The following is a 19,106-nucleotide window of genomic DNA, read 5'->3' as shown; positions in this document are numbered from 1 at the left end:
CCCAATTTTGAGTTATTGTCCACTTGTCTATGCTCCACAACCCAACGTTTTTGTGCATGTCCACTTGTCTAGTCGATGTGATTAGTTCACAGTTTACTTCCATGTGATTGATCTACAGTTTACTTCTACTCCCTCCGTCCAAAAAAAAGGCAAACCCTGGGTTTGCGTGTCCAACTTTGACTGTCCATCTTATATGAAATTTTTTTATAATTCGTATTTTCATTGTTGTAGATGATAAAACATGATTAATATTTTATGCGTGACTTGTCTTTTTAATTTTATTCATAATTTTTTCAAATAAGACAGACGGTCAAACGTTGGGCACGGAAACCAGGGTTTGTCTTTTTTTTTTTTGGACGGAGGGAGTATGTGATTACTTTACTGTTGGCTTCAAGATTCCATGATGTGGAACTAGTCAACTAGCTGCGCCCTTGAATTAGAAAAAAAAAACAGATAGAGAAGGAAGGACACACATGCTTCAGTTTTGTTTCCTCTCTGTCATGGGATTATGGCATCTCATACTCTTGTTGACAAAGTAAACATATACCAATTCATTTTTTTTATAATGGAATAAACATCCCGGCCTTTGCTCATCAGAGCTACAGCCAATTATTACAAAGTCTCACTCAAACAAAGAGCGTAGTACAAATAGAAATAAACACACCCAACAAAATAAAAAGAGCAAACCAAGATAAGGAGTACACATTTATTTAAGTCTGTTTGTGAATCTCCATCCATAGTTTGCAAAGAGTTGCATAATCGTTGTCTCAAGTTTACGACATGCAACCTTCATAAGCTCTCCATCATCTTCACACTTTTGCCCAAAACTGGAGCCAATATGTTGTCTTGAATATTACCTGCATATATGAGATAGATGGTGATTTATCAAAAACCATATCATTCCTACTCAAGCACAGAGCCCAACATATAGCAGATGCTCCTACAAGTATGAGTTTCCTCGTCTTCTTGTCTAACCCCCAAAAGCCAACCATCAAACATATTAGATACTTCATCCGTTTCACAATGTAAGTCATTCTAGCATTTACCATATTCATATTGATGTTAATAATTTTAGACATATATATCTATCTAGATTCATGAACATCAATATGAATATGGGAAATACTAAAATGACTTACATTGTGAAACGGAGGGAGTATATAATATGGCGGAGCTCCGGCGAGCGGCTGCCATGGCGGCCGGAAGCGACGTAGGCCCGTATTATATGGGCCATCAAGGGATTCCAGTTAATTTATGGGCCGGGACGATACTACGGGGACATGCGGCCCGTCAGCACAGGGCAGGAGCAAAGTGAGGCCCAAAGTGTATGGGCTGTCAAAGGGGGCGATATTTGGACTTTGGACCCTTTCACAGCCCATCGTGCCGCAAGTGAACTATTTTATGGGCCATCAAGGGGTTTGCGATTAACGTGTGGGCTCTAATTAATGGGCCGGGATATCTGAAGGACGCCTAAGCATTGGAGGATCATTTTTGAATAAGCCCTCGGATTATCTCGTATTGTCGTTGGAAAAAGGGCGCGTGGGTCGCTGACGGCGACGGCGGCGCTCCGGCGAGTGGCGAGGTTGATGGTGGAGAATGGAGCTGCCGTTGCTGCGGGCGAGCTCTCCGATGAGTCAGCGAGTGAGGTACATCGTGGAGCACCTGGTACGGCCGTCCAACCCCCCACCTCGGCGATGGCGCCGGGGAGCGGAGGCGGAGATGGAGAGCGGCGATGGCGCCTGATATGCCGACGGAGGAGAAGTTGGAGCGCTCCATGGGCCCCTTGGCCGCCACGGCGCCCGGGGTCAACGGCGCGGCCTCTTCCTCTTCCTCGAGTTCAACCCAGGTACGTGACGCCTCCCTCCCTTCCTCTCTTCTCGTCGCTGGATAGATGAATTTCGCCACAGCTTTGATTGCGTTGCGATGCATTTGTGATTCAGTTCAGGGGAAGGATAATTTCTACTTCAGTTGTTAATTACTTGGAACAGTTGAGATGAAACTAGAGCACTGAACTGAAATAACTGAACACAAAACTCGATTCTGATTTCAGAGTCCATAAGAGGGTTGATGATTTGGGAGTGAACTCTAAAGCATAGAAGAGTTTTCACCTCCACCAGCAACTCAATCTGCTGTTAATCGCAGTTGGCATTTGAAATTTTGCATTTACAATTTTAGCCATATTTATGTGTACAGAAACCATTTTGTGGCAAGAACTCGAGTTCTGAATCCTGTACAGGAGATGTAGCAGACAAGCCATTGCTATTAGAGCAGATTGCAATGGGAAAAATTAGGAAAACAGCTTACATGGAACATTAGGAAGGTTGAAGTATCCAAAAGGGATACTGGTCAGCATCCCCCTGCATAACACATGAATGCATCAAAACTACAGTTAATTCAACAATATGGAATAACAAGGGAAAAAGCTTGGGTATTGGTCATAATATCTCTCCTGATGACAGAGTAACAAGCTGTTCTGTTCAGTGTTTAAATGGAAAAGGATGGACCCGATAAAAAACGATGTTGGATAATGGAAGGACTGATTTTCTTTTCTGTTCATCAAGATATACATGGATTTTGTGGTCCTTAAGCATCATCTGGTGGAGGAAAAAGGGCCTTGCACGCAATCATTGCTGATGTGAAATTCAGTTAAGGTAGGCTGTAACCATCAGGGAGACTAAATTTGCTGAATATACACACAGTCAGTCTGGTACTCCTACCATCTACCCATTGATCCATTCATTGATTCCTGCTCAATATAAGGTTGATGTGCTGATAATGAGCTGCATGGAAGTTGCAGAACCTAATAGAAGATTACCGGAACAAACTAAAAGTACAGTTATGTAGTTCTTATACTGCCATTTCTTTGGGATTATTGTCATATCTGTAATATCCGATATTACAAAGTACTAGATCCTTTCATCCTCAAGACCGAGATCTAGTAAAGCAAAAGATATATATCTATGTACACAATAGCATGCCAAAAAATGGGCGCAATCTGAATCCAGAGTATATAAAATCACATACCTTGCATCAAACAACCGAAGTGTCCAAATAATTTTGGCATCCATACATTATCACTATGTCCAATTGTAGACATCAAGATCCTCTCCATGACATTGCCGGCACTGCTGTTGAAGCCCTTGCACCCACAATGTAGAGACCTCATGCATATCCTCATAAAGCCACAACTGCTCCAAAGTGCCCAACTCCTCAACAAGTCTCAAGTTTGGACAATCTTGCACGCGCAGCTCTCGCACTTGAGGAAGGTTAGAGACTTTCTCCAGGGCTTGACATGTCGCAATCAAAAGCGTCTCAGAGAGGAGGGGGAAGTTCTCCACCACCTTCAGGCTGCTTACCCATCTTAGCTCTATCTCCTTCAGACTGTTAATCTGTGCAAGCTGCCGTGGAAGAGCCTTCAGCTTTGGGCAGCCAGAAAGTTCCAACCTCCTCAAACGTGACAGTATCTGCATCCTTGGAGGTAAGGTTTTCTCTTTTGGCATTGCAGAATCTCCATCATCAACCCTTTCCTTAGCAGTTGACGTTGCTTCATCAATAAAGAACCACTCTTCCCAGTTGGGCATATCTCGTATGAGCAACTCTTCAAGCTTGGGGAAAGCAACTGTTCGTCCAAGATTACTCACCCTGCGGCCAGCAAATTCGGGTCCAATAATGGTAACTGCAGCTGCTCCCTCAATTTTTAGATATTTCAAATTGGGTAGCTGCCCAACTGGTGGAAGATGCATACAGAATTTGCACTTGAAGAGGTGCAAGGATTTTACATAAGCCAAATGGGTAGAATCTATCCAGAAGGGATACTGGCGACCGAAGAATTTAACAATAGCAAGATCTTCCTGGTTGCATGGCGGAATTAGCTGCTCAAAGATCTTCTCAATATTGCCGAAATCTTTTTCTGTGTATGGTTCATCTGTACGTTCAGTACACCATAGATACAAAAATTTCAGAAACCCTTTGTCTGTTAGCAGTGGGTAAGTAGTACTGTAAGCTGCTCTTTCCAATTTAATCATATGAAGCCGCCTTAGCTGGTAAAGATGAGCCAACTCTTCCAAGTTCCATCCATCTTGCATTTTAGTATTACTACTGCCACCATAGACTGGAAACCCTTCTACATCATTGAGAAATTCCAATTTGCCAATCCCTTTCGGAACTTGATCTAGCGGTGAATAATTGAGGCCAAGGCGCCTTAAATTGCACAGTTGGGTGATCGCTGAAGGAAGACTGTTCAATATTTGAAGATTTTTTAGGTTGCCAATAGACTCTGGAAGACAAGATACATTGGTACCATCAAGATCAAGCAAACGTAGATGGATCAAATTCCCGATGCAACGTGGGATGCTTGGTACAAATGAATCAGTCAAATCTAAGACGCGAAGATAAGGAAATCTCTTGAAAAATGAGTTATCAACTCTGAGTGTTTTCTCATAAGAAGTTCTCCAAGTCCTTACTTTACATTGCACCTTGTCCATGCTAGGTAACATTGCCATGTTCTTATCTGTGACGACTGAAACACGTCGAAGTTTAGACACAGTGTTACCTACCAATGATTCTGGGTTTCCAACAAAACTTTCTTCCCTTGACAAATAACAAGCAAGCTGCCTTAAAAGATCATGCATTTTGCAGCTGCTGTGGTCATAATATAAACCATCGGGTTGAAGAAGGTTCCGGTGGATCAGCTCATAGTAATACTCGTCTGCTGTTTCTTCTAGTAGTTGACCTCCGTGGTCCTCTATAAAGCCTTCAGCGATCCACATCCTTGTAAGATCATCACGGTAAATGTTTGCATCTTCAGGATATACACTACAATAAAGAAAGCATTGCTTCAAATGACGTGGTAACTCATCGTAACTCAGATATAAAGCACCTCTCAAATCATTAGGAAGGTTGTTCATGAACCAAGCATTTTTGCTCAATATTTTTTTCCATTCGTTCTCTGTTTGTTCTTTACTCGCTAACACTCTAGCAATAACCTTGATTGCAAGAGGAAGGCAACCACATTTGCGAACGATCTCAATCCCAACATCCTGCAGAGTTTGCAATTCTATGCTTTCACTGATATTCATGCTCTTCCAAAGTAGCTCCCATCCTACATCGGTTGACATCAAATCAACTCGATAAGTATGGTCCACTCCAATTTCTAAGGCAACAATATTATTTCTAGTTGTTATGAGAATTGTTCCCGTTTCGGCAGCATGCAATGGAATTCTTAATAAATTTTCCCATGCGTCAGATTGCCACATGTCATCCAACACAAGTAAAAAATTTGTCTCCTTAATTGCTATTTCAAGCTTGCTCTGGAGCTCTCCAATTGATTCATCTTGATCATGATGAACTTCCATAATTCGAAGAAGTTCTCTCAAAAGAGAAGCTTCAGAGTACACTTTGGAAACACAAACCCAGGCTTTTTTGTTGAAACTTCCTTTTATTTTTCTATCATTGTATATTTTCTGAGCTAATGTTGTCTTACCAACTCCCCCAGTCCCAACAATTGCAAGCTTATAAAGTTTTCTCCCCTTATGTTCAAGCACTAAATCTACCATTTTTCTGCAGGCATGTATGATCTCCTTGCCAACAATGTTGGGCTCAAGTAGGTGGGAACTTTTTCTCACTCTCAATACCGAACTGCTTCCAGTAGGAACCGTACTCTTGAGTGTCAAAAATACTCTGTCCTTCGAAATGTTTTCTATCTTCCTGTTGAGACTTCTAATCTTCACAGCAACCTCATGACTTGCTTGAACATTAGAAAAGCAAGTGGAAATTGACAGGCCAGTGCAAGCAATTGACTTCCTTGATGACGATGAAGGATGATCAGTTAGTAGAATGCTTCCCTTAAATCTAGCCAAGTCAATAATATCATCAACATCATATAGAACTTCTCTTAGCTGACCAAGCCAATTGTCAACTGCTGACTCTTCCATCCTCCTTGCCTCAGCATCACTAATACAACAATGTATGAGTTCAGTCTTCCGCTGCAACTCTGCGAGCTCTTCTTGTATCCCTAGAATAAGTATCACCTCTTCAGTAATAATCTCTTTCAACTTATTGGCACATGATCCAACCAAAGAATCTAATATGGTTGCCATAGGAAAAATCAGCAAGGGAGATCCACTTTTAACGTTTCAGAAAGTGACAGCATTGTAGGTTGGCAAGGAATGCACGATATCTGTTAGCATAATCTGAAAAATATATAATGTTCACTAAAACTTTTGTATTGATAAAATAGACATCCATGGGTATAACTACTGAATTGCCATTTATATTAATACAATAATTAGCTTATCATACTTAAACTAAAGTTCTAGGGACAAATCATGCACAGTATGAGGTACATAACCAACACTAAAAAGTATTACATTCTTATCATGTGAGGTATTCATAGAAGTATGTTTTTTTTTCTGTGTAGTGTAGTGTATCTACTCTTAAAATGGGACTACAACTAAAGAATGGTTTATCTTTTACAATTACATAATTGTATATAGGACTGGTGAGAATAAGACTAACTAATTAACAGCAAACAATACACAGTCTAACATACTAAAATGAACGGAAGAAGGCAATTATTTCATAAAATCATATTCGATACTAACCGCTGTAAATTTCATATAGTGCAGTGATCCCTCTACCCCTATTCGGTTGGTGTGCAAAGTTCCAATTCATCTTGGATGATGATATCATGGTGACTTGGCGAGGGCATCATGTGGATGGTAAAATCAGGGTCACTTGTCGAGGGCACTGGTGTCTATATCTGGACTGGCGAGGAACTCAAATTTTTCATTCATTTTACAGGTGAGAAATTATCAAGTGCCAGCAAAGGGGAGAAAGAAAAAAGGAGCTGGTCACCTGTTCACTGCAGTTTGGCATAGAACAGGTAGCAGAAACAAAGCAACAATTGAGTGTAAGAATTAGAAGCAGAACAAATTCCATGAGACTGAAGGTGGTGGAGACGCTGGCCTGAGTACAGCGAGCATCGCCACCTTAGTTGCAGTTGCTTCTGCCGACAAGCCCGCCATGGATGGATCAGGGCAAAGCTAGCACTGAGACCAGTGGTAAATTGAGGGAAGCCGATGGAGAACTTACGGAAACAAAAATTACACAACACTGAGAAGTAAAGTAGCAATACCAGACAAAGGGAGCAACTTATTATACCTTGTATGAAGCCATGAATTGAGCTTGCAGCAGCGATGCTCCTTCTCTATTCAATGAAATTGGCAGCTCGCCGGTTTGTTCAAAAAAAAAAAAAAGCTTGCAGCAGCGATGAGTTTCTGCTGCTACTATAGTACCATGTGCCTCGATCCTCTTGTTTCTTTTCTAGCATAAGAATATAAGTATGCTTATGTTACTTTCTGGTTGTGACGAGACAATGGCTTATTGTCCTCACACGATAGCTGCAGATATAGAAAATTAAGGTAGACTCGTATACGTCACTATTGCATCCTTGTCCCTAGACTGATTATTGGAATCTTGTGTGCTGCTTCAGAAGTTGGCCGTTCACTAACATCGGCCAGAAACCACATGACGATTTCCTTTCTAAGATTTCAGTTAAAGTTTGACTTTTCCTAAAAAAACGAGTTACAGGTCGACTATAGAACATTCTGAAAACTGAATCATTTTTAAACTGAATATAACCTTATATACCCGTTCTGAAGAGGTCAAATCAAGTTTAGAGCTACAAACTTTACAAGGGGCGGCACCACAGCTCCTCATGTTCTGGCTGTCCGGCTGTACCACTCCTTGAGCTGCTGGGCAGTGATCTCCATTTCGGGATATACAAAGAGAAAATTTTATTGATCAGTGTAGACGGTTTCTTCGAAATTTTGTTCTCATAAACCATGTTAATCCTTTTTTCCGTAGCATCCTGCATTCAGTACTCCCTCCGTCCTATTTTAAGTGCAGTTGTGAATTTATGTGTCCGTCATATTTGAATTTTTTTTATGATTAGTGTTTTTTTTATTAGATGATAACACATGAATAGTACTTTATGCGTGACTTATTTTTAAAATTTTTTTTATAAATTTTCCAAATAAGACTGATGTTCAAACGTTGTACATAGAAATCCGCAACTGCACTTAAAATGGGACGGAGCGAGTATAAAACTGAATTCTGTCATCTGAATAAATAAGTTGTGTGCAGAACAGCATAGCTTACAGAACATCGGCAAGCGTCTGACATGGGATCGTCAAGTTCAGTAAAGCATATTTGTAGAGTGCTTCTCAATCCCCAAATAGTGCTAGCCCAATCCATTGCAAAGGAGAACTAATCTGAATTTTAGTACATTTGTATATTTTAAGTCAAGGTCAGGACATAATCTGAATTTTTGAATTCTACAGACAAACAAACAAGAACAAACTGAACATTTAACAACTCAGTCTTCTTGGAAACCTTTCTTCCAGTTTGGACTTTACAATCCCTCTGCAAATTTCTCAGGTTTGCACCAGGTACTGTGGTACCTTGATGATATTATCTGATCTGAATCTGTGAATGCTACAGACAAACAAATTGGAACAGACTGACGAACTCATCCTCTATCGATTGGGATGCCTCTGCAAATTCGCACTTGGTACCCGCTGAACTTGTTCGATCTGAAAGAGGAGATGGAAAGACCCTAAGCCTGCAGAAGACTCGAAGAACCTACCCCAAGTCGTCGCCGTTCCTTTCCCTTCTCGTCGCTCAGGTTAGATGAAACGCCAAACACCGTTGATTGTTTTGTGCGTCACTCATGCATGGGAAGAATAATTTGTACCCGAAAATCGAAATGGTTGAGATGAAACTAGAGCACTGAACTAGTGAACTGAAATACTGAATAAGTGAAGAGTACAAGAATGAACACTAAGCTAGATTCCAATTTAATAGTCCATGAGAGGTTGAAGATTTGGGGAGTGAAGTTTTAAGCGTCAGAATTGAACGTCTATGAACATACTGTAGTGATCAAATGCCATCAGGTGAAACGTTGATAAGAGATAAGTGTGTGAAACTGGAAGTGCAATTAGAACTTCTGACAAGCCACACTGCTCTTCAGATACAATACAAGAGCCATATTACACCTCCATCAGCTACTCTCAACTGCTATTAATCTCTGATGGCCCTTATAATTTTACCTAGAATTATGTGTACACTGTACAGAAATCAGTTTGAGACAACATCTCGAGCTATGAATCAGGGAAGGCATTGCCAGTAGAACAGAATACAGTGTGAAAAATTAGGAAGGTTCAAGTATCGAAGAAGAGCACTGGTTAACATCCCCTGCAGACCATATGAAGGCATCAAAATTACGGTTAATTTGAAGAATTTAGTGGGACAGCTATGAGGAAAGCTAAGGCACTGGTCATCACATCTGTCCTGAACCAATTCTGATGACTCACAAGTTGTTCTGTTCAGTGTTTAAATGTAGAATGATGAATTCAATAAAAAAACAAAGGTGGATAACGGAGGGAAAGATTTTGTTTTCTGTTTCTGAAGATATACATGCATTTCGCAGCATGGTGGGGGAAAAAGAGCCTTGCAGACAATCATTACAGATGCAAAATTCAGTCAAGATGTGCTGTATCCAATCAGAGAGACTCAATATAGTCCATGACTCAATTTGCCTAACAGATACACTGTCAGTCTGGTACTCCTATCATCCCTCCATTCATTCCTGCTCCCATTACTTCACCAACTGTTTGAGCATATACAGTATCCTGTTCTACATGCAGTCAGTACCACATGTTGTGCAGTGTAGCCTCAGCTTCAAACCTACATCTACAGCTGCTGAATTCCATGAGCTGAAGCCATCCAGTTTGGTTCCACTTGAGTGGTGCATGCTTGCAAGTGGCCTTTTTGTGCTTATGGCCATGGACAGAAGTAATGCAGAACGGTGGATTCATACATGATGACATGAGGCAACACACTGCTACTAGGAACCTTGGGAAGTGGAATTGTGGAATCATCTCCATGTTTTCTGCAGTTTGGGTGCAAAATTTACAGTATTGAAGCATAAAATTATTTTTTTCGCCGGGAAGGCTGAAGGAGGCCAACCGAGTATATTAAGAAGGAGTAAAAGTTACAAGAAAAAACATCAAAATGCACCAAGGTGCATTGCCACACACCATGCGCTACCACCCAAGCACAAACCGCTGAGGGTGAAGCCTAGCACCAAACGACCCCCGCTAAGCGTGGCCGAACGCCGCTAGGCCTACGGCAACACCACACAGATGAGGCTCCGAAAACGATGACACCACGGTGGTCACGACATCCAAGGATGCCGCCTTCGCCCATCTAAAAAAGATGTGGTTTTCACCCAGAGAAGCTCGTCGAGCAAGGGAGAGGGTAACCCTTGACAACGCCCCAAGGAGGTTACGACGTCCGAAGGCGTAGCCGCTGCCGGCCCGGTGAACCACTGGACTAGGCTTTCGCCTGATACCCTACACCCTTGACTGCAGATCGCCGTCCACCAACTCAGAACCCCCACACAGACAGATGGCAGCACGCAGCATCCACCACACCGCACCGACGCCCCTCCGTCGGCTGACTTCATCGAACCACCACCCCTGAGAGCTGGCCTAGGACGCCTCCGTTCCACCACCTGCCGGCCGCCTCGCCAGTTTTGGCCGAAGGAGAACCCAGGACTAGGTGGCATTGCTTCGGCAGCCTGAGCTTCCCCCGATGACAAGTTGCCGCCTCAATCCAACCTAGAAACTCCCCACAAAGAAGGGGAGGAGCTCCAAAAAGGGCGAGGGTGCCGACCGGCAACGAGGAAGACGACCCACTGCCGCCAGCTCCCATTACACTGCCATCTGGGCTTGCACCGACGCCGGTGACGCTACTGCTACTCCGGCTCCGGCGCAACCCGTCGACGCCTCCGTCGTCCGGCTGCCGCGCCCTGCCGCCCACCTGGTCGCGAAGGGCACCGCGGTGGTACCCCGGAAGCGAGGCCTTGTCGGGCCGCCATGGGGGCATGCGGCCGCCCTGGGCTGCCGTGCTGCCGCCGCTCGGGCTGCCGCGCTGAGCCGCGGGCTGCCCCGAGCCGTCGCCGAGCTGCCGCTGCCGCTCCCAGCCATCGAGCCATGGCCGCCACGCCTGGGCTGCCACTCCGTCGCCGCTCCCAGCCGCCGCCGTCGTCGAGCCGCCGCCGCCGCCCCCCAGCCGCCGCGCTAGATCAGTGCGCGGGGTGGCCAGATCCAGCTTTGGCGGCCGCCTCCCCACACCATCCCGTCGTGACACCTCTGGCCGCGGTGAGGGTCTTTGTCGGCTGCACCCCGTCCACGTCGCGCCTGGGTGGGATACGCCAAGAAGAGGGAGAGCCTCGCCGCCGCCTTCCCTGCCTACCACCGGCTTTGCCGCCGGCGAGCTCCGGCGACGGCGAGGCAGCGGAGAGGGAGTGGAGGTGCGGGCGGTTAGGGTTTTTTCACCCCCCCGAGCCGCCTGCGCGAGAGCGACGCGGGGGAATCGGTCTTAAGCATAAAATTATTAACTTACATTGACATAGGACAACACTACCCAAGTACCTACCTTGCTTCTTTCGCTGTTGCAGACAAATAGTTGTTCAGCATTTTCAGTAGGAAGATCATATACTGATTTACAGAAGTGGCACCCTAGTAGTTTTCTTGCTTTGACATTACAACACTGCTCCATAAATACATAGTACCACTTGTAGTTTTCTTGGAGCTAACTTCTGTCCTTACTAGTGGATGGTGCCATAGTGGCATAGGAGAAGGGACCATTTACACGAACCAAGAATTGAAGTGAAACGGTACATGTAACATGTCCCAATAGCATCTGGGCTATGCTTTTGAAAGCCACTAAGTGAAAAGTGAAAGTAGAAGGAATTAGTTCACCATCAGTTGGTCACACATCATGAAAGTGAAAAAATAAAGAATAAGGAGTACTAATAGACATATCATCTTTCTGCCTGTGATTGTAATGAGGTTGCACAGTGCAGTAGAAATCACTAATGAAAATATCTCAGTATCTCAATTCTCAACTCTCAAACAGGGGACTGGGAGGAGAATGAATTGGTGCATGTGTTCAATTGCTTTTACTTGAAAACTGGATTGTAATGAGGTTGAGCTAAAATAGTTTAGAATCAAATTTGTCCAATAGAGCAGGCGAGCAGCAGAGTGGATGTGCCTCTAATAATTGAATATACAAATAACTTGACAAGAATGCAGCAAATTTCAAGAAAATTTTCAATGATCCACCTAGCAGCACAGCATCGTTTCACTAGACAAGTATATATACAAGATTATCCCCTCCTCCTTTTCCGGGCTTGGGACCGGCTATGTCATTAAAATCACACCTCAAGTGACATAGGCGGAGTTACCTACACAGCTACAAGAAGAAGAAGAAGAAGAAACACACACAAATCATAAAAAAAAAACATGAAATACATTTCATGAGGTAAAGCAAATGCCCCTGTTTTTTTTCTTTTTTTTTTGCTTTGTTTTACCTTTTTTTGGATTTTTCTTTTTCTTTCTTTTTTTTGGATTTCTTAAATCTTCCATAGATCGGTAACTAGGTAAAGATAACAAATAAATAAGAAAGTGCCTGCACTGCCCAAATCTTCGAGATTAGCAACCTACAAAATAAACAAGCACACACAAATTAAGCATCGCTATATATAAGCAATTTGGTACTTCAATAACTTAGTTAAGGAAAATAAAATACAAGTGTGATCAGTTTTTGCAACAATCATGTTTTCTGGAGTTAAACCTACCAGACATCAAGAAAAAAATAGTCTAAGAAAAAGCCACATATGAACTACACATAAGCATGTAGGCAGGGCAATGTACCCTGCTTATTTTTTTTTAGGGATATAACTAAAATATTAATCAATTGGAACAAATACAAAGGCATTTAGGCAGCTTTTATTTTTCAAACAAACCTTAGTGGCCTAGGAGCAGATGTTGGGTGCTGCCCCTTTTGTGTTCAATGTCCTGCTGCCAACAGGCTGCAGGCCAAAAATCTGTAGAATTGGGCGTTGTATCGCTTGCAAGTCTAAAATGACCGTTGTATAGGTCTAATATATTGCACAGTTGAAATATTTCATGAAAAATTGACATCTCTACTTGTTTTTACAAGATAATATGTGCTCCCTTCAATGTCTCCTATATACATGCATGATCTCGATACAAAACACATTTGGGTCATTGAGGGCTAAATGCAAGTAAACTGTTCTGCATCTGAACTAAATGATATTTATTTCTTGGCCCATATGTCTCCTTTACTTATGCAGTTTGTGTACCAAAGGTGAAAAAATGATTCTTCCTAACTACCTCAAGTCCTTCGATGGATATCCACCATTTTATGAAAACTAGGAAGGTAGCCCGCGCATTTGCGCAGGCATGTAAAGTAGGTTACGCTTGAGTAACTTGTAATGTGGAATATCAATCGGATGACACTTGCTATGCTTAAAAAGTACTATTTCTTTATAAATTTTCTTCATCGACATTGGTTAGATAATTTTTTACAAGATATTTGTAAGGTTTGAACTATATAATATTTAATTCATTACTATAAGCAACTATCAATGATCCTCTTTATTTTCTTGAAAGAGTGAGTCAATAAATACATAGGAGACATATATATTGTGCGCCTCGTTTCCCTATTATATATGTTATTTATGGTATTCTTTTAAAAAATACCTAGTCAACTTGAGTTCTAAATTTAAAGTTGGTAGTAGCATATAGAGTATATAACTTTTTAAGCAACTAAGTACTTCTATGTCCTGCTGCCTTAGTATGTCTTATATATACAATAATATATGAGAAACTTATAATTCCATGGTATAGGATAGATGGAAGGCCATTAATATCTAAGTACTTAAACATGGTTATGGCAATGGAACGTACAATGGCTGTTCCAATTTTCTATTTTTTACAAATTTATTAGATTCTCTCTAATTGATTTAATTCAATCCCTATTGACATTTTTTCTACTTTTCTATTTTATTTTAGACAAGTCTTATTTTAGGTTAAAAATATTGGCATTGTCATGAATTGTTGGTTTAATTATTTAATAGAGCAACAATTAGATAAGAGAGTAGGAAGGGGGAGGAATAGAGAGCGGAAACCGTGATCCAAGGTTGAAGGGGACGGGCAGTGTTGTGTGCATGTGCCGGGGAGGACAAGATTCGGGGTACTTTATTTTTCTATTTTTTTCTAAATAATTTAAGTAAACCGATGATCATATGTTTTTTTCTTATAGTTTGTAAGATTTTTTTGTAATTTTGATGATCGTTAAAATCATATATGAATGTCCCCTTTAATGGGTGAAGCCGACCATATCCGTCGAGGCTTTATTTATCCACTGCGTTTAAACATTGGTCCTGAGTCGACATAGTCTGACTCAAGAATGGTATTAACCAGTAATGCTTATTTTTTTATTGTGTAGATACAATATTCTCTTTTGAAAATAAGTGAGGTTGATAAAAAAATATAGCTAAACAGACAATCTTGGAGTACCATATCATTCTTTATATTTTGACTAAGATATATAGTTTAATATCCGGTTTGTTTTCATTCGTAATTACATGCGACATCTTTACCATATATGACGCATGTTTAATGCACATAATTGTTCATTTGTCACCAAACCAATTTCGCAAAGAAAAACCATATATGACGCCATAATTATCGTGATGGATTAAGGGGTTGTATTATAGCAAGGTCATTGCCTGGAAATTCCAAACAAATAGTTCTATTTTTTTTTTAAAAAAAAGAGAATCTTAATCTCACATAAATTAAAATTAAATCAAATCAAATTGTAAACACAATGTTGTTTCACTTTTTGTACATGTAGATTTGAATTAGTATTATATATTTGTCAAGCGAATTTAACACCAAGTTGATCCTTTTATCATGTGAAATTATTTTAAAAATATCATGATATTAATTATTATATGTTAGCTAAATTATTTGAAAAATAATTATGACATTACGTATTATATGTCGGCACCATGTCTCGCAATGAATTTAACAGTCCCATATACTATTATAAGTGATTTATTATAAGTGATTAGTATTTTATTTAATTAAGGAAATACAAAGGATTATAAGTTAGATATATATTTGAAAAACAATTTAAAAGATGAACATTTAAAGACAATTGAATTGATAATTTATATTAATCTAGTTTAACCATGTATATTTGTGGAGTAATAAATTTTATTTTATAATATAGGAAATCCTATTTTAAAGACCGTATTGTTCTTATAGTGTATATATGGTTTTTTTGGCTTTTTTTTTATCTTCTACGTATGTCCGTTTTTTCTTTCGAAGAGAACAGTACGTGAGGTTTATATCCGGTATGCACGTTAATTTTTCTGGTAAATAATCTCGATGAAGCTGCGACTTTTTTAATAGATCTAATCTAATGGTCTAAAATAACGGGTCCACCAATTTAAGTGAAAATCAACGGTTAGATTTAAAAGTGCCACGTGGCGAATTAGGAGCGTTTGTAGGAGTGCCACATGGCGGCTTATGAGTGTTTGTAGGAAGTTTCATGGAATTTTAGTATATAATAATAATAGATCCTGACCACAGTGAAATTGTTACATGCAACACTAATGAAAAAAAAACAAAATCATATAGGTCATTAAACAATCAGTCAATGCACACAACATGAACAACTAAGGAAACTATCAAACACTAGATTAGCTGCATACAACTGAAGAGCAGAGGGGCAGCATGAATGTACAACCCAATGATTAGTTTATTCCAGTGAAAAATACCAAGCAATTAGTGTACATACCTTGTGCCATCTAAATTAATTGGCTCTCAAAGCCACTCGTTGACCTCCAGCTCATGCTCATCTCCATGGAGCTGGCGGTGTTGCTGTTGAAGCCTTGGGACCCACAGCTGAGAGATCTCCTGCATATCCTTGTCCAGCCATAGCTGCTCCAAACTGCCCAACATCTCAACATGCCACAAATTCGGGCAACCACCTACAAGCAGCTCTCTCACTTGGGGAAGGTTGGAGACCCTCTCCAGGCCCTCACATCCACCAATTGAAAGGAAAGAGAGGAATGGGAGGTCCTCCACCGTCTTCAAGCAGCTTGCATGTCTTATAACGAGCCCCTTCAAGTTGGTGGCCTGCTGTCCAAGCAGTCGTGGGAGAGCCATCAGCTTGGGGCAGTCGTCAAGTTCCAACCTTGTCAAACAAGGCAGCAGCCACAATGACCTTGGAGTTGGAGATAGGGCTCCTTCCTCCTTCGAAGCACAAGTTCCATTCTCTCCCGCTTCCTTGGCTGCTGCAGATGCGTCCTCCTCCTGTGCCTCTTCTTCTTCTTCTTCTTCTTCTTCTTCTTCTTCTTCTTCTTCTTCTTCTTCTTCAACAAAGGACCACTCCTCCAAGTTGGGCATATCCTCAATGACCAACAATTCGAGCTTGGGGAAAGCAACTGCCTCTGTGGATCTGAGATTACCCTCCCAGCAGCCAACAAATTCGGGTCCAATATTGCTGATTGCACTTGCTCCTTCAATTCTCAAGTATTTCAAGTTTGGTAGCTGTCCGATTGATGGAAGATGCACACAAGATTTGCAATCTACGAGGATCACAGATTTCACTAAAGGCAAATGGGCAGTACCAAGCCAGGTGGGGAATCTACAACCAAAGAAATTCACAATAACAAGCTTTTCTAAGTTGTGCGGAGGTGTTAGCTTCTCAAAGATCTGCTCAATGTTGCTAACATTTTCCACTGAATATGATTCATCTGTTTGTTCAGTGCACTGTAGTTCCAGAACTTTGAGATGCTTTTTCTCTGCTAGCAGAAAAGGATCTGGACTGCTGCGTGGAGTACCTCTTTCCAATTTTATCATACCAAGCTTCCTCAACTGTGGAAGATAAGCCAACTCTTCCAAATTCCAGCCATCTTGCATTTTTGTATTGTCACTTCCACCACCGATAGGAAATCCTTCTAAATCATTGAGAAATTTCAGTCTTCCTATCCCTTTTGGGACTTGGTTTATTGGTGTATCAGTAAGACCAAGCCGCCTCAAATTGTACAGTTGAGTTGTTGCCAAAGGAAGGACGTGCAGATATTTACACCACTGCAAGTTCAATATGAGAAGGTTTTGAAGGGAACCAATGGACTCTGGGAGACAAGATATGTTGGTTCCATCAAGATTAAACATACGTAAATGGATTAAACTTCCAATATAATCTGGTATTGTTTGCACAAGTGAGTAACTTAGATCCAAAACACGAAGATGAGTTAATCTCATGAAAAATGTGTTATCAACTCCCTGTAGCTGATGATCAGTTGTAAAAGTTCTCAACTTAATTTCCTCCTTACCAGTGAAAGGTATGACCACCGTGTCTTTCTCTCCGACAACTAACATGCGTCGTATTTTACATATAGTATTGTCTACTAATGGTTTTAGATCTCCAATATAACATTCTTCCCTTGATAGATAACAAGCAAGTTGCCTTAAGAGATCATGCATTTTGCATCTGCTCTGATCAAAATATGTGTAAACTGGTTGCAGGAGATTCCTACTTATTAGTTCATAGTAGTATTCTTCTGCTGTATCTTCTAGTAATTGATCTTTGTGCACTTCTACAAAGCCTTCAGCAACCCACATCAAGATAAGCTCATCACGGTCCAAGGTCCAGTCTTCAGGAAATACAATACAATAAAGAAAACATTGCTTCAAATGCTGTGGTAAATCATCATAACTTAGATATAGTGCACCACTTATTTCCTTAGGGAGTTTAGCCATGGACCAAACGTTTTTAGCTAAAATCCTTTTCCATTCGTTCTCTGTTTTATCTTTGCTTGCCAATACTCGAGCAGTAACCTTGATTGCAAGGGGTAGCCCACCACATTTCTGAACAATCTCAATCCCTATGTCTCGCAGATTTTGCACTTCTTTCTCGTCCTGAATGTTCATGCTCTTCCAGAGTAGCTCCCAACCAACAGCTGGTGACATTAGGTCAACACGATGTGCTTCCTCAACCCCTATTTCCCTAGCGACAATATCTTGCCGAGTAGTTATCAAAATTATTCCTGAGGTTGCAGCATGCAATGGAGTTCGTAGTAGATTGGTCCATACATCGGAATGCCATAGATCATCCAACACAAGAAAAAAACTCTTGTCTTTAATAGCTAATTCAAGCTTGCTTTGGAGCTCTCCAGCTGATTCTTCTTGTGCATGTTGAACCTCCATTGTTCTAAGTAGTTGTTTCAAAACAGAGACTGGGGTGTAGTCCTGAGAAACACAAATCCAAGCATGTTTGTTGAAGGTTCCTTTTAATTTCTGATCATTGAATACTTTCTGAGCTAGTGTTGTCTTTCCAATTCCCCCTGTTCCAACAATAGCGAGCTTGTAGGCCTTGTCTTCCTTGTGTGCAACCACCAGGCTCACCAACTTTCTACAAGCATGCACTATTTCTTTCCCCACAAGGTTGGGTTCAACAATGTGAGATGTTTTTCTCAGTTCTGATGTTGAACCTTTATCAGCTGGTTGTGTATTCTCAAGTGTTGCAAATATTTTATCCTTTTCTATTTCAGCTAATTTTCGGTTCAGCGTTCTAATTTTATCACCAATCTCATGGCGAACCCGAATATTGGAAAAGCAAGAGAGAGGTGAAAGCGCACTGCTTGCAGTTCTTTTTCTAGGTGAAGAAGAATGGCCATTTAATAGCTTGTTTCCTTCAAAACTAGCCAAATCGATAATGTCATCGGCATCATACATAACATCTTTTAGCCGAGAAATCCAATTGTGTACCGCTGAGTCTTCCATGCCCCTTCGCTCAGCATCGTTGATAAAGCACTGTATTTGTTTCATTCTTTCCTGCAGTTTTCTGAGTTCTTCTTTTACACCTATAATTAGTATTGCCTCCTCTGTAATGATCCCTTGCAACTTGTTTACGCATGATCCAACCAAAGAACCCAGTATGGTTGCCATAGAGAAACTCGTTGATGGTGATGCTCCAAAAATTTCCAATTAAATTATTTATGACAATTACACGATCTGAAAATGGACAAAGTTCAATCAGTTTGAGAGTATCTTTGCAACTGAGGGGTACATCTCAGTAAAGGACTGGAATAATGGGGTTACATTTCGGTAAGTTTTTTGATAGGTTGTTTTGCCATGTGTATTGAGCAAGTTAGC

General features: G+C 41.1%; 3 protein-coding genes across 4 annotated transcripts; 1 reads left to right on the top strand and 2 right to left on the bottom strand.

The window, feature by feature from the left end:
- Positions 1-672: 672 nt before the first annotated feature.
- On the bottom strand, positions 673-6,380 carry LOC127754100 (putative disease resistance protein RGA3). Its single transcript, XM_052279562.1, has 2 exons — positions 2,305-6,380; positions 673-857 (listed from the first exon to the last, which is right to left on the bottom strand). The coding sequence occupies exon 1, from the start codon at positions 6,096-6,098 to the stop codon at positions 3,078-3,080; it is 3,021 nt and encodes a 1,006-aa protein (XP_052135522.1). The 5' UTR covers positions 6,099-6,380; the 3' UTR covers positions 673-857; positions 2,305-3,077.
- Positions 1,526-7,432, top strand: LOC127754120 (uncharacterized). Of its 2 annotated transcripts, none has more exons than XR_008012769.1 (4): positions 1,526-1,846; positions 5,566-5,606; positions 6,627-6,719; positions 6,802-7,432. XR_008012769.1 is itself a non-coding variant. In XM_052279588.1 (4 exons), the coding sequence occupies exons 1-4, from the start codon at positions 1,733-1,735 to the stop codon at positions 6,876-6,878; spliced, it is 330 nt and encodes a 109-aa protein (XP_052135548.1). In that variant the 5' UTR covers positions 1,526-1,732; the 3' UTR covers positions 6,879-7,432. The 2 variants fall into 2 exon arrangements, 1 of the variants encoding a protein (XP_052135548.1); XM_052279588.1 differs by having other exon boundaries at positions 6,622-6,719.
- A 4,899-nt stretch (positions 7,433-12,331) lies between these two features.
- On the bottom strand, positions 12,332-18,899 carry LOC127754094 (putative disease resistance protein RGA4). Its single transcript, XM_052279560.1, has 2 exons — positions 15,742-18,899; positions 12,332-12,568 (listed from the first exon to the last, which is right to left on the bottom strand). Exon 1 carries the CDS (start codon positions 18,897-18,899, stop codon positions 15,768-15,770), a length of 3,132 nt encoding a protein of 1,043 aa, XP_052135520.1. The 3' UTR covers positions 12,332-12,568; positions 15,742-15,767.
- Between the last annotated feature and the right edge of the window lie 207 nt (positions 18,900-19,106).

The sequence above is a fragment of the Oryza glaberrima genome, chromosome 11, assembly GCF_000147395.1.
Source record: "Oryza glaberrima chromosome 11, OglaRS2, whole genome shotgun sequence".
In the NCBI taxonomy this organism is placed as follows: Eukaryota; Viridiplantae; Streptophyta; class Magnoliopsida; order Poales; family Poaceae; genus Oryza; species Oryza glaberrima.
The sequence above is the reverse complement of the archived record's forward strand: the minus strand, read 5'-3'. Positions and strand labels throughout refer to the sequence as shown.

What these genes read in the sequence shown, in the direction of transcription:
- LOC127754100 (XM_052279562.1), bottom strand. Translation starts at nt 6,098, where the DNA reads ATGGCAACCATATTAGATTCTTTGGTTGGATCATGTGCCAATAAGTTG.
- LOC127754120 (XM_052279588.1), top strand. Translation starts at nt 1,733, where the DNA reads ATGGCGCCTGATATGCCGACGGAGGAGAAGTTGGAGCGCTCCATGGGC. An exon ending in CTTCCTCGAGTTCAACCCAG is followed by an intron (nt 1,847 to 5,565) that starts GTACGTGACGCC and finishes ATTTTTCTGCAG; the next exon opens with GCATGTATGATCTCCTTGCC. An exon ending in ACAATGTTGGGCTCAAGTAG is followed by an intron (nt 5,607 to 6,621) that starts GTGGGAACTTTT and finishes AATTTCATATAG; the next exon opens with TGCAGTGATCCCTCTACCCC.
- LOC127754094 (XM_052279560.1), bottom strand. Translation starts at nt 18,899, where the DNA reads ATGGCAACCATACTGGGTTCTTTGGTTGGATCATGCGTAAACAAGTTG.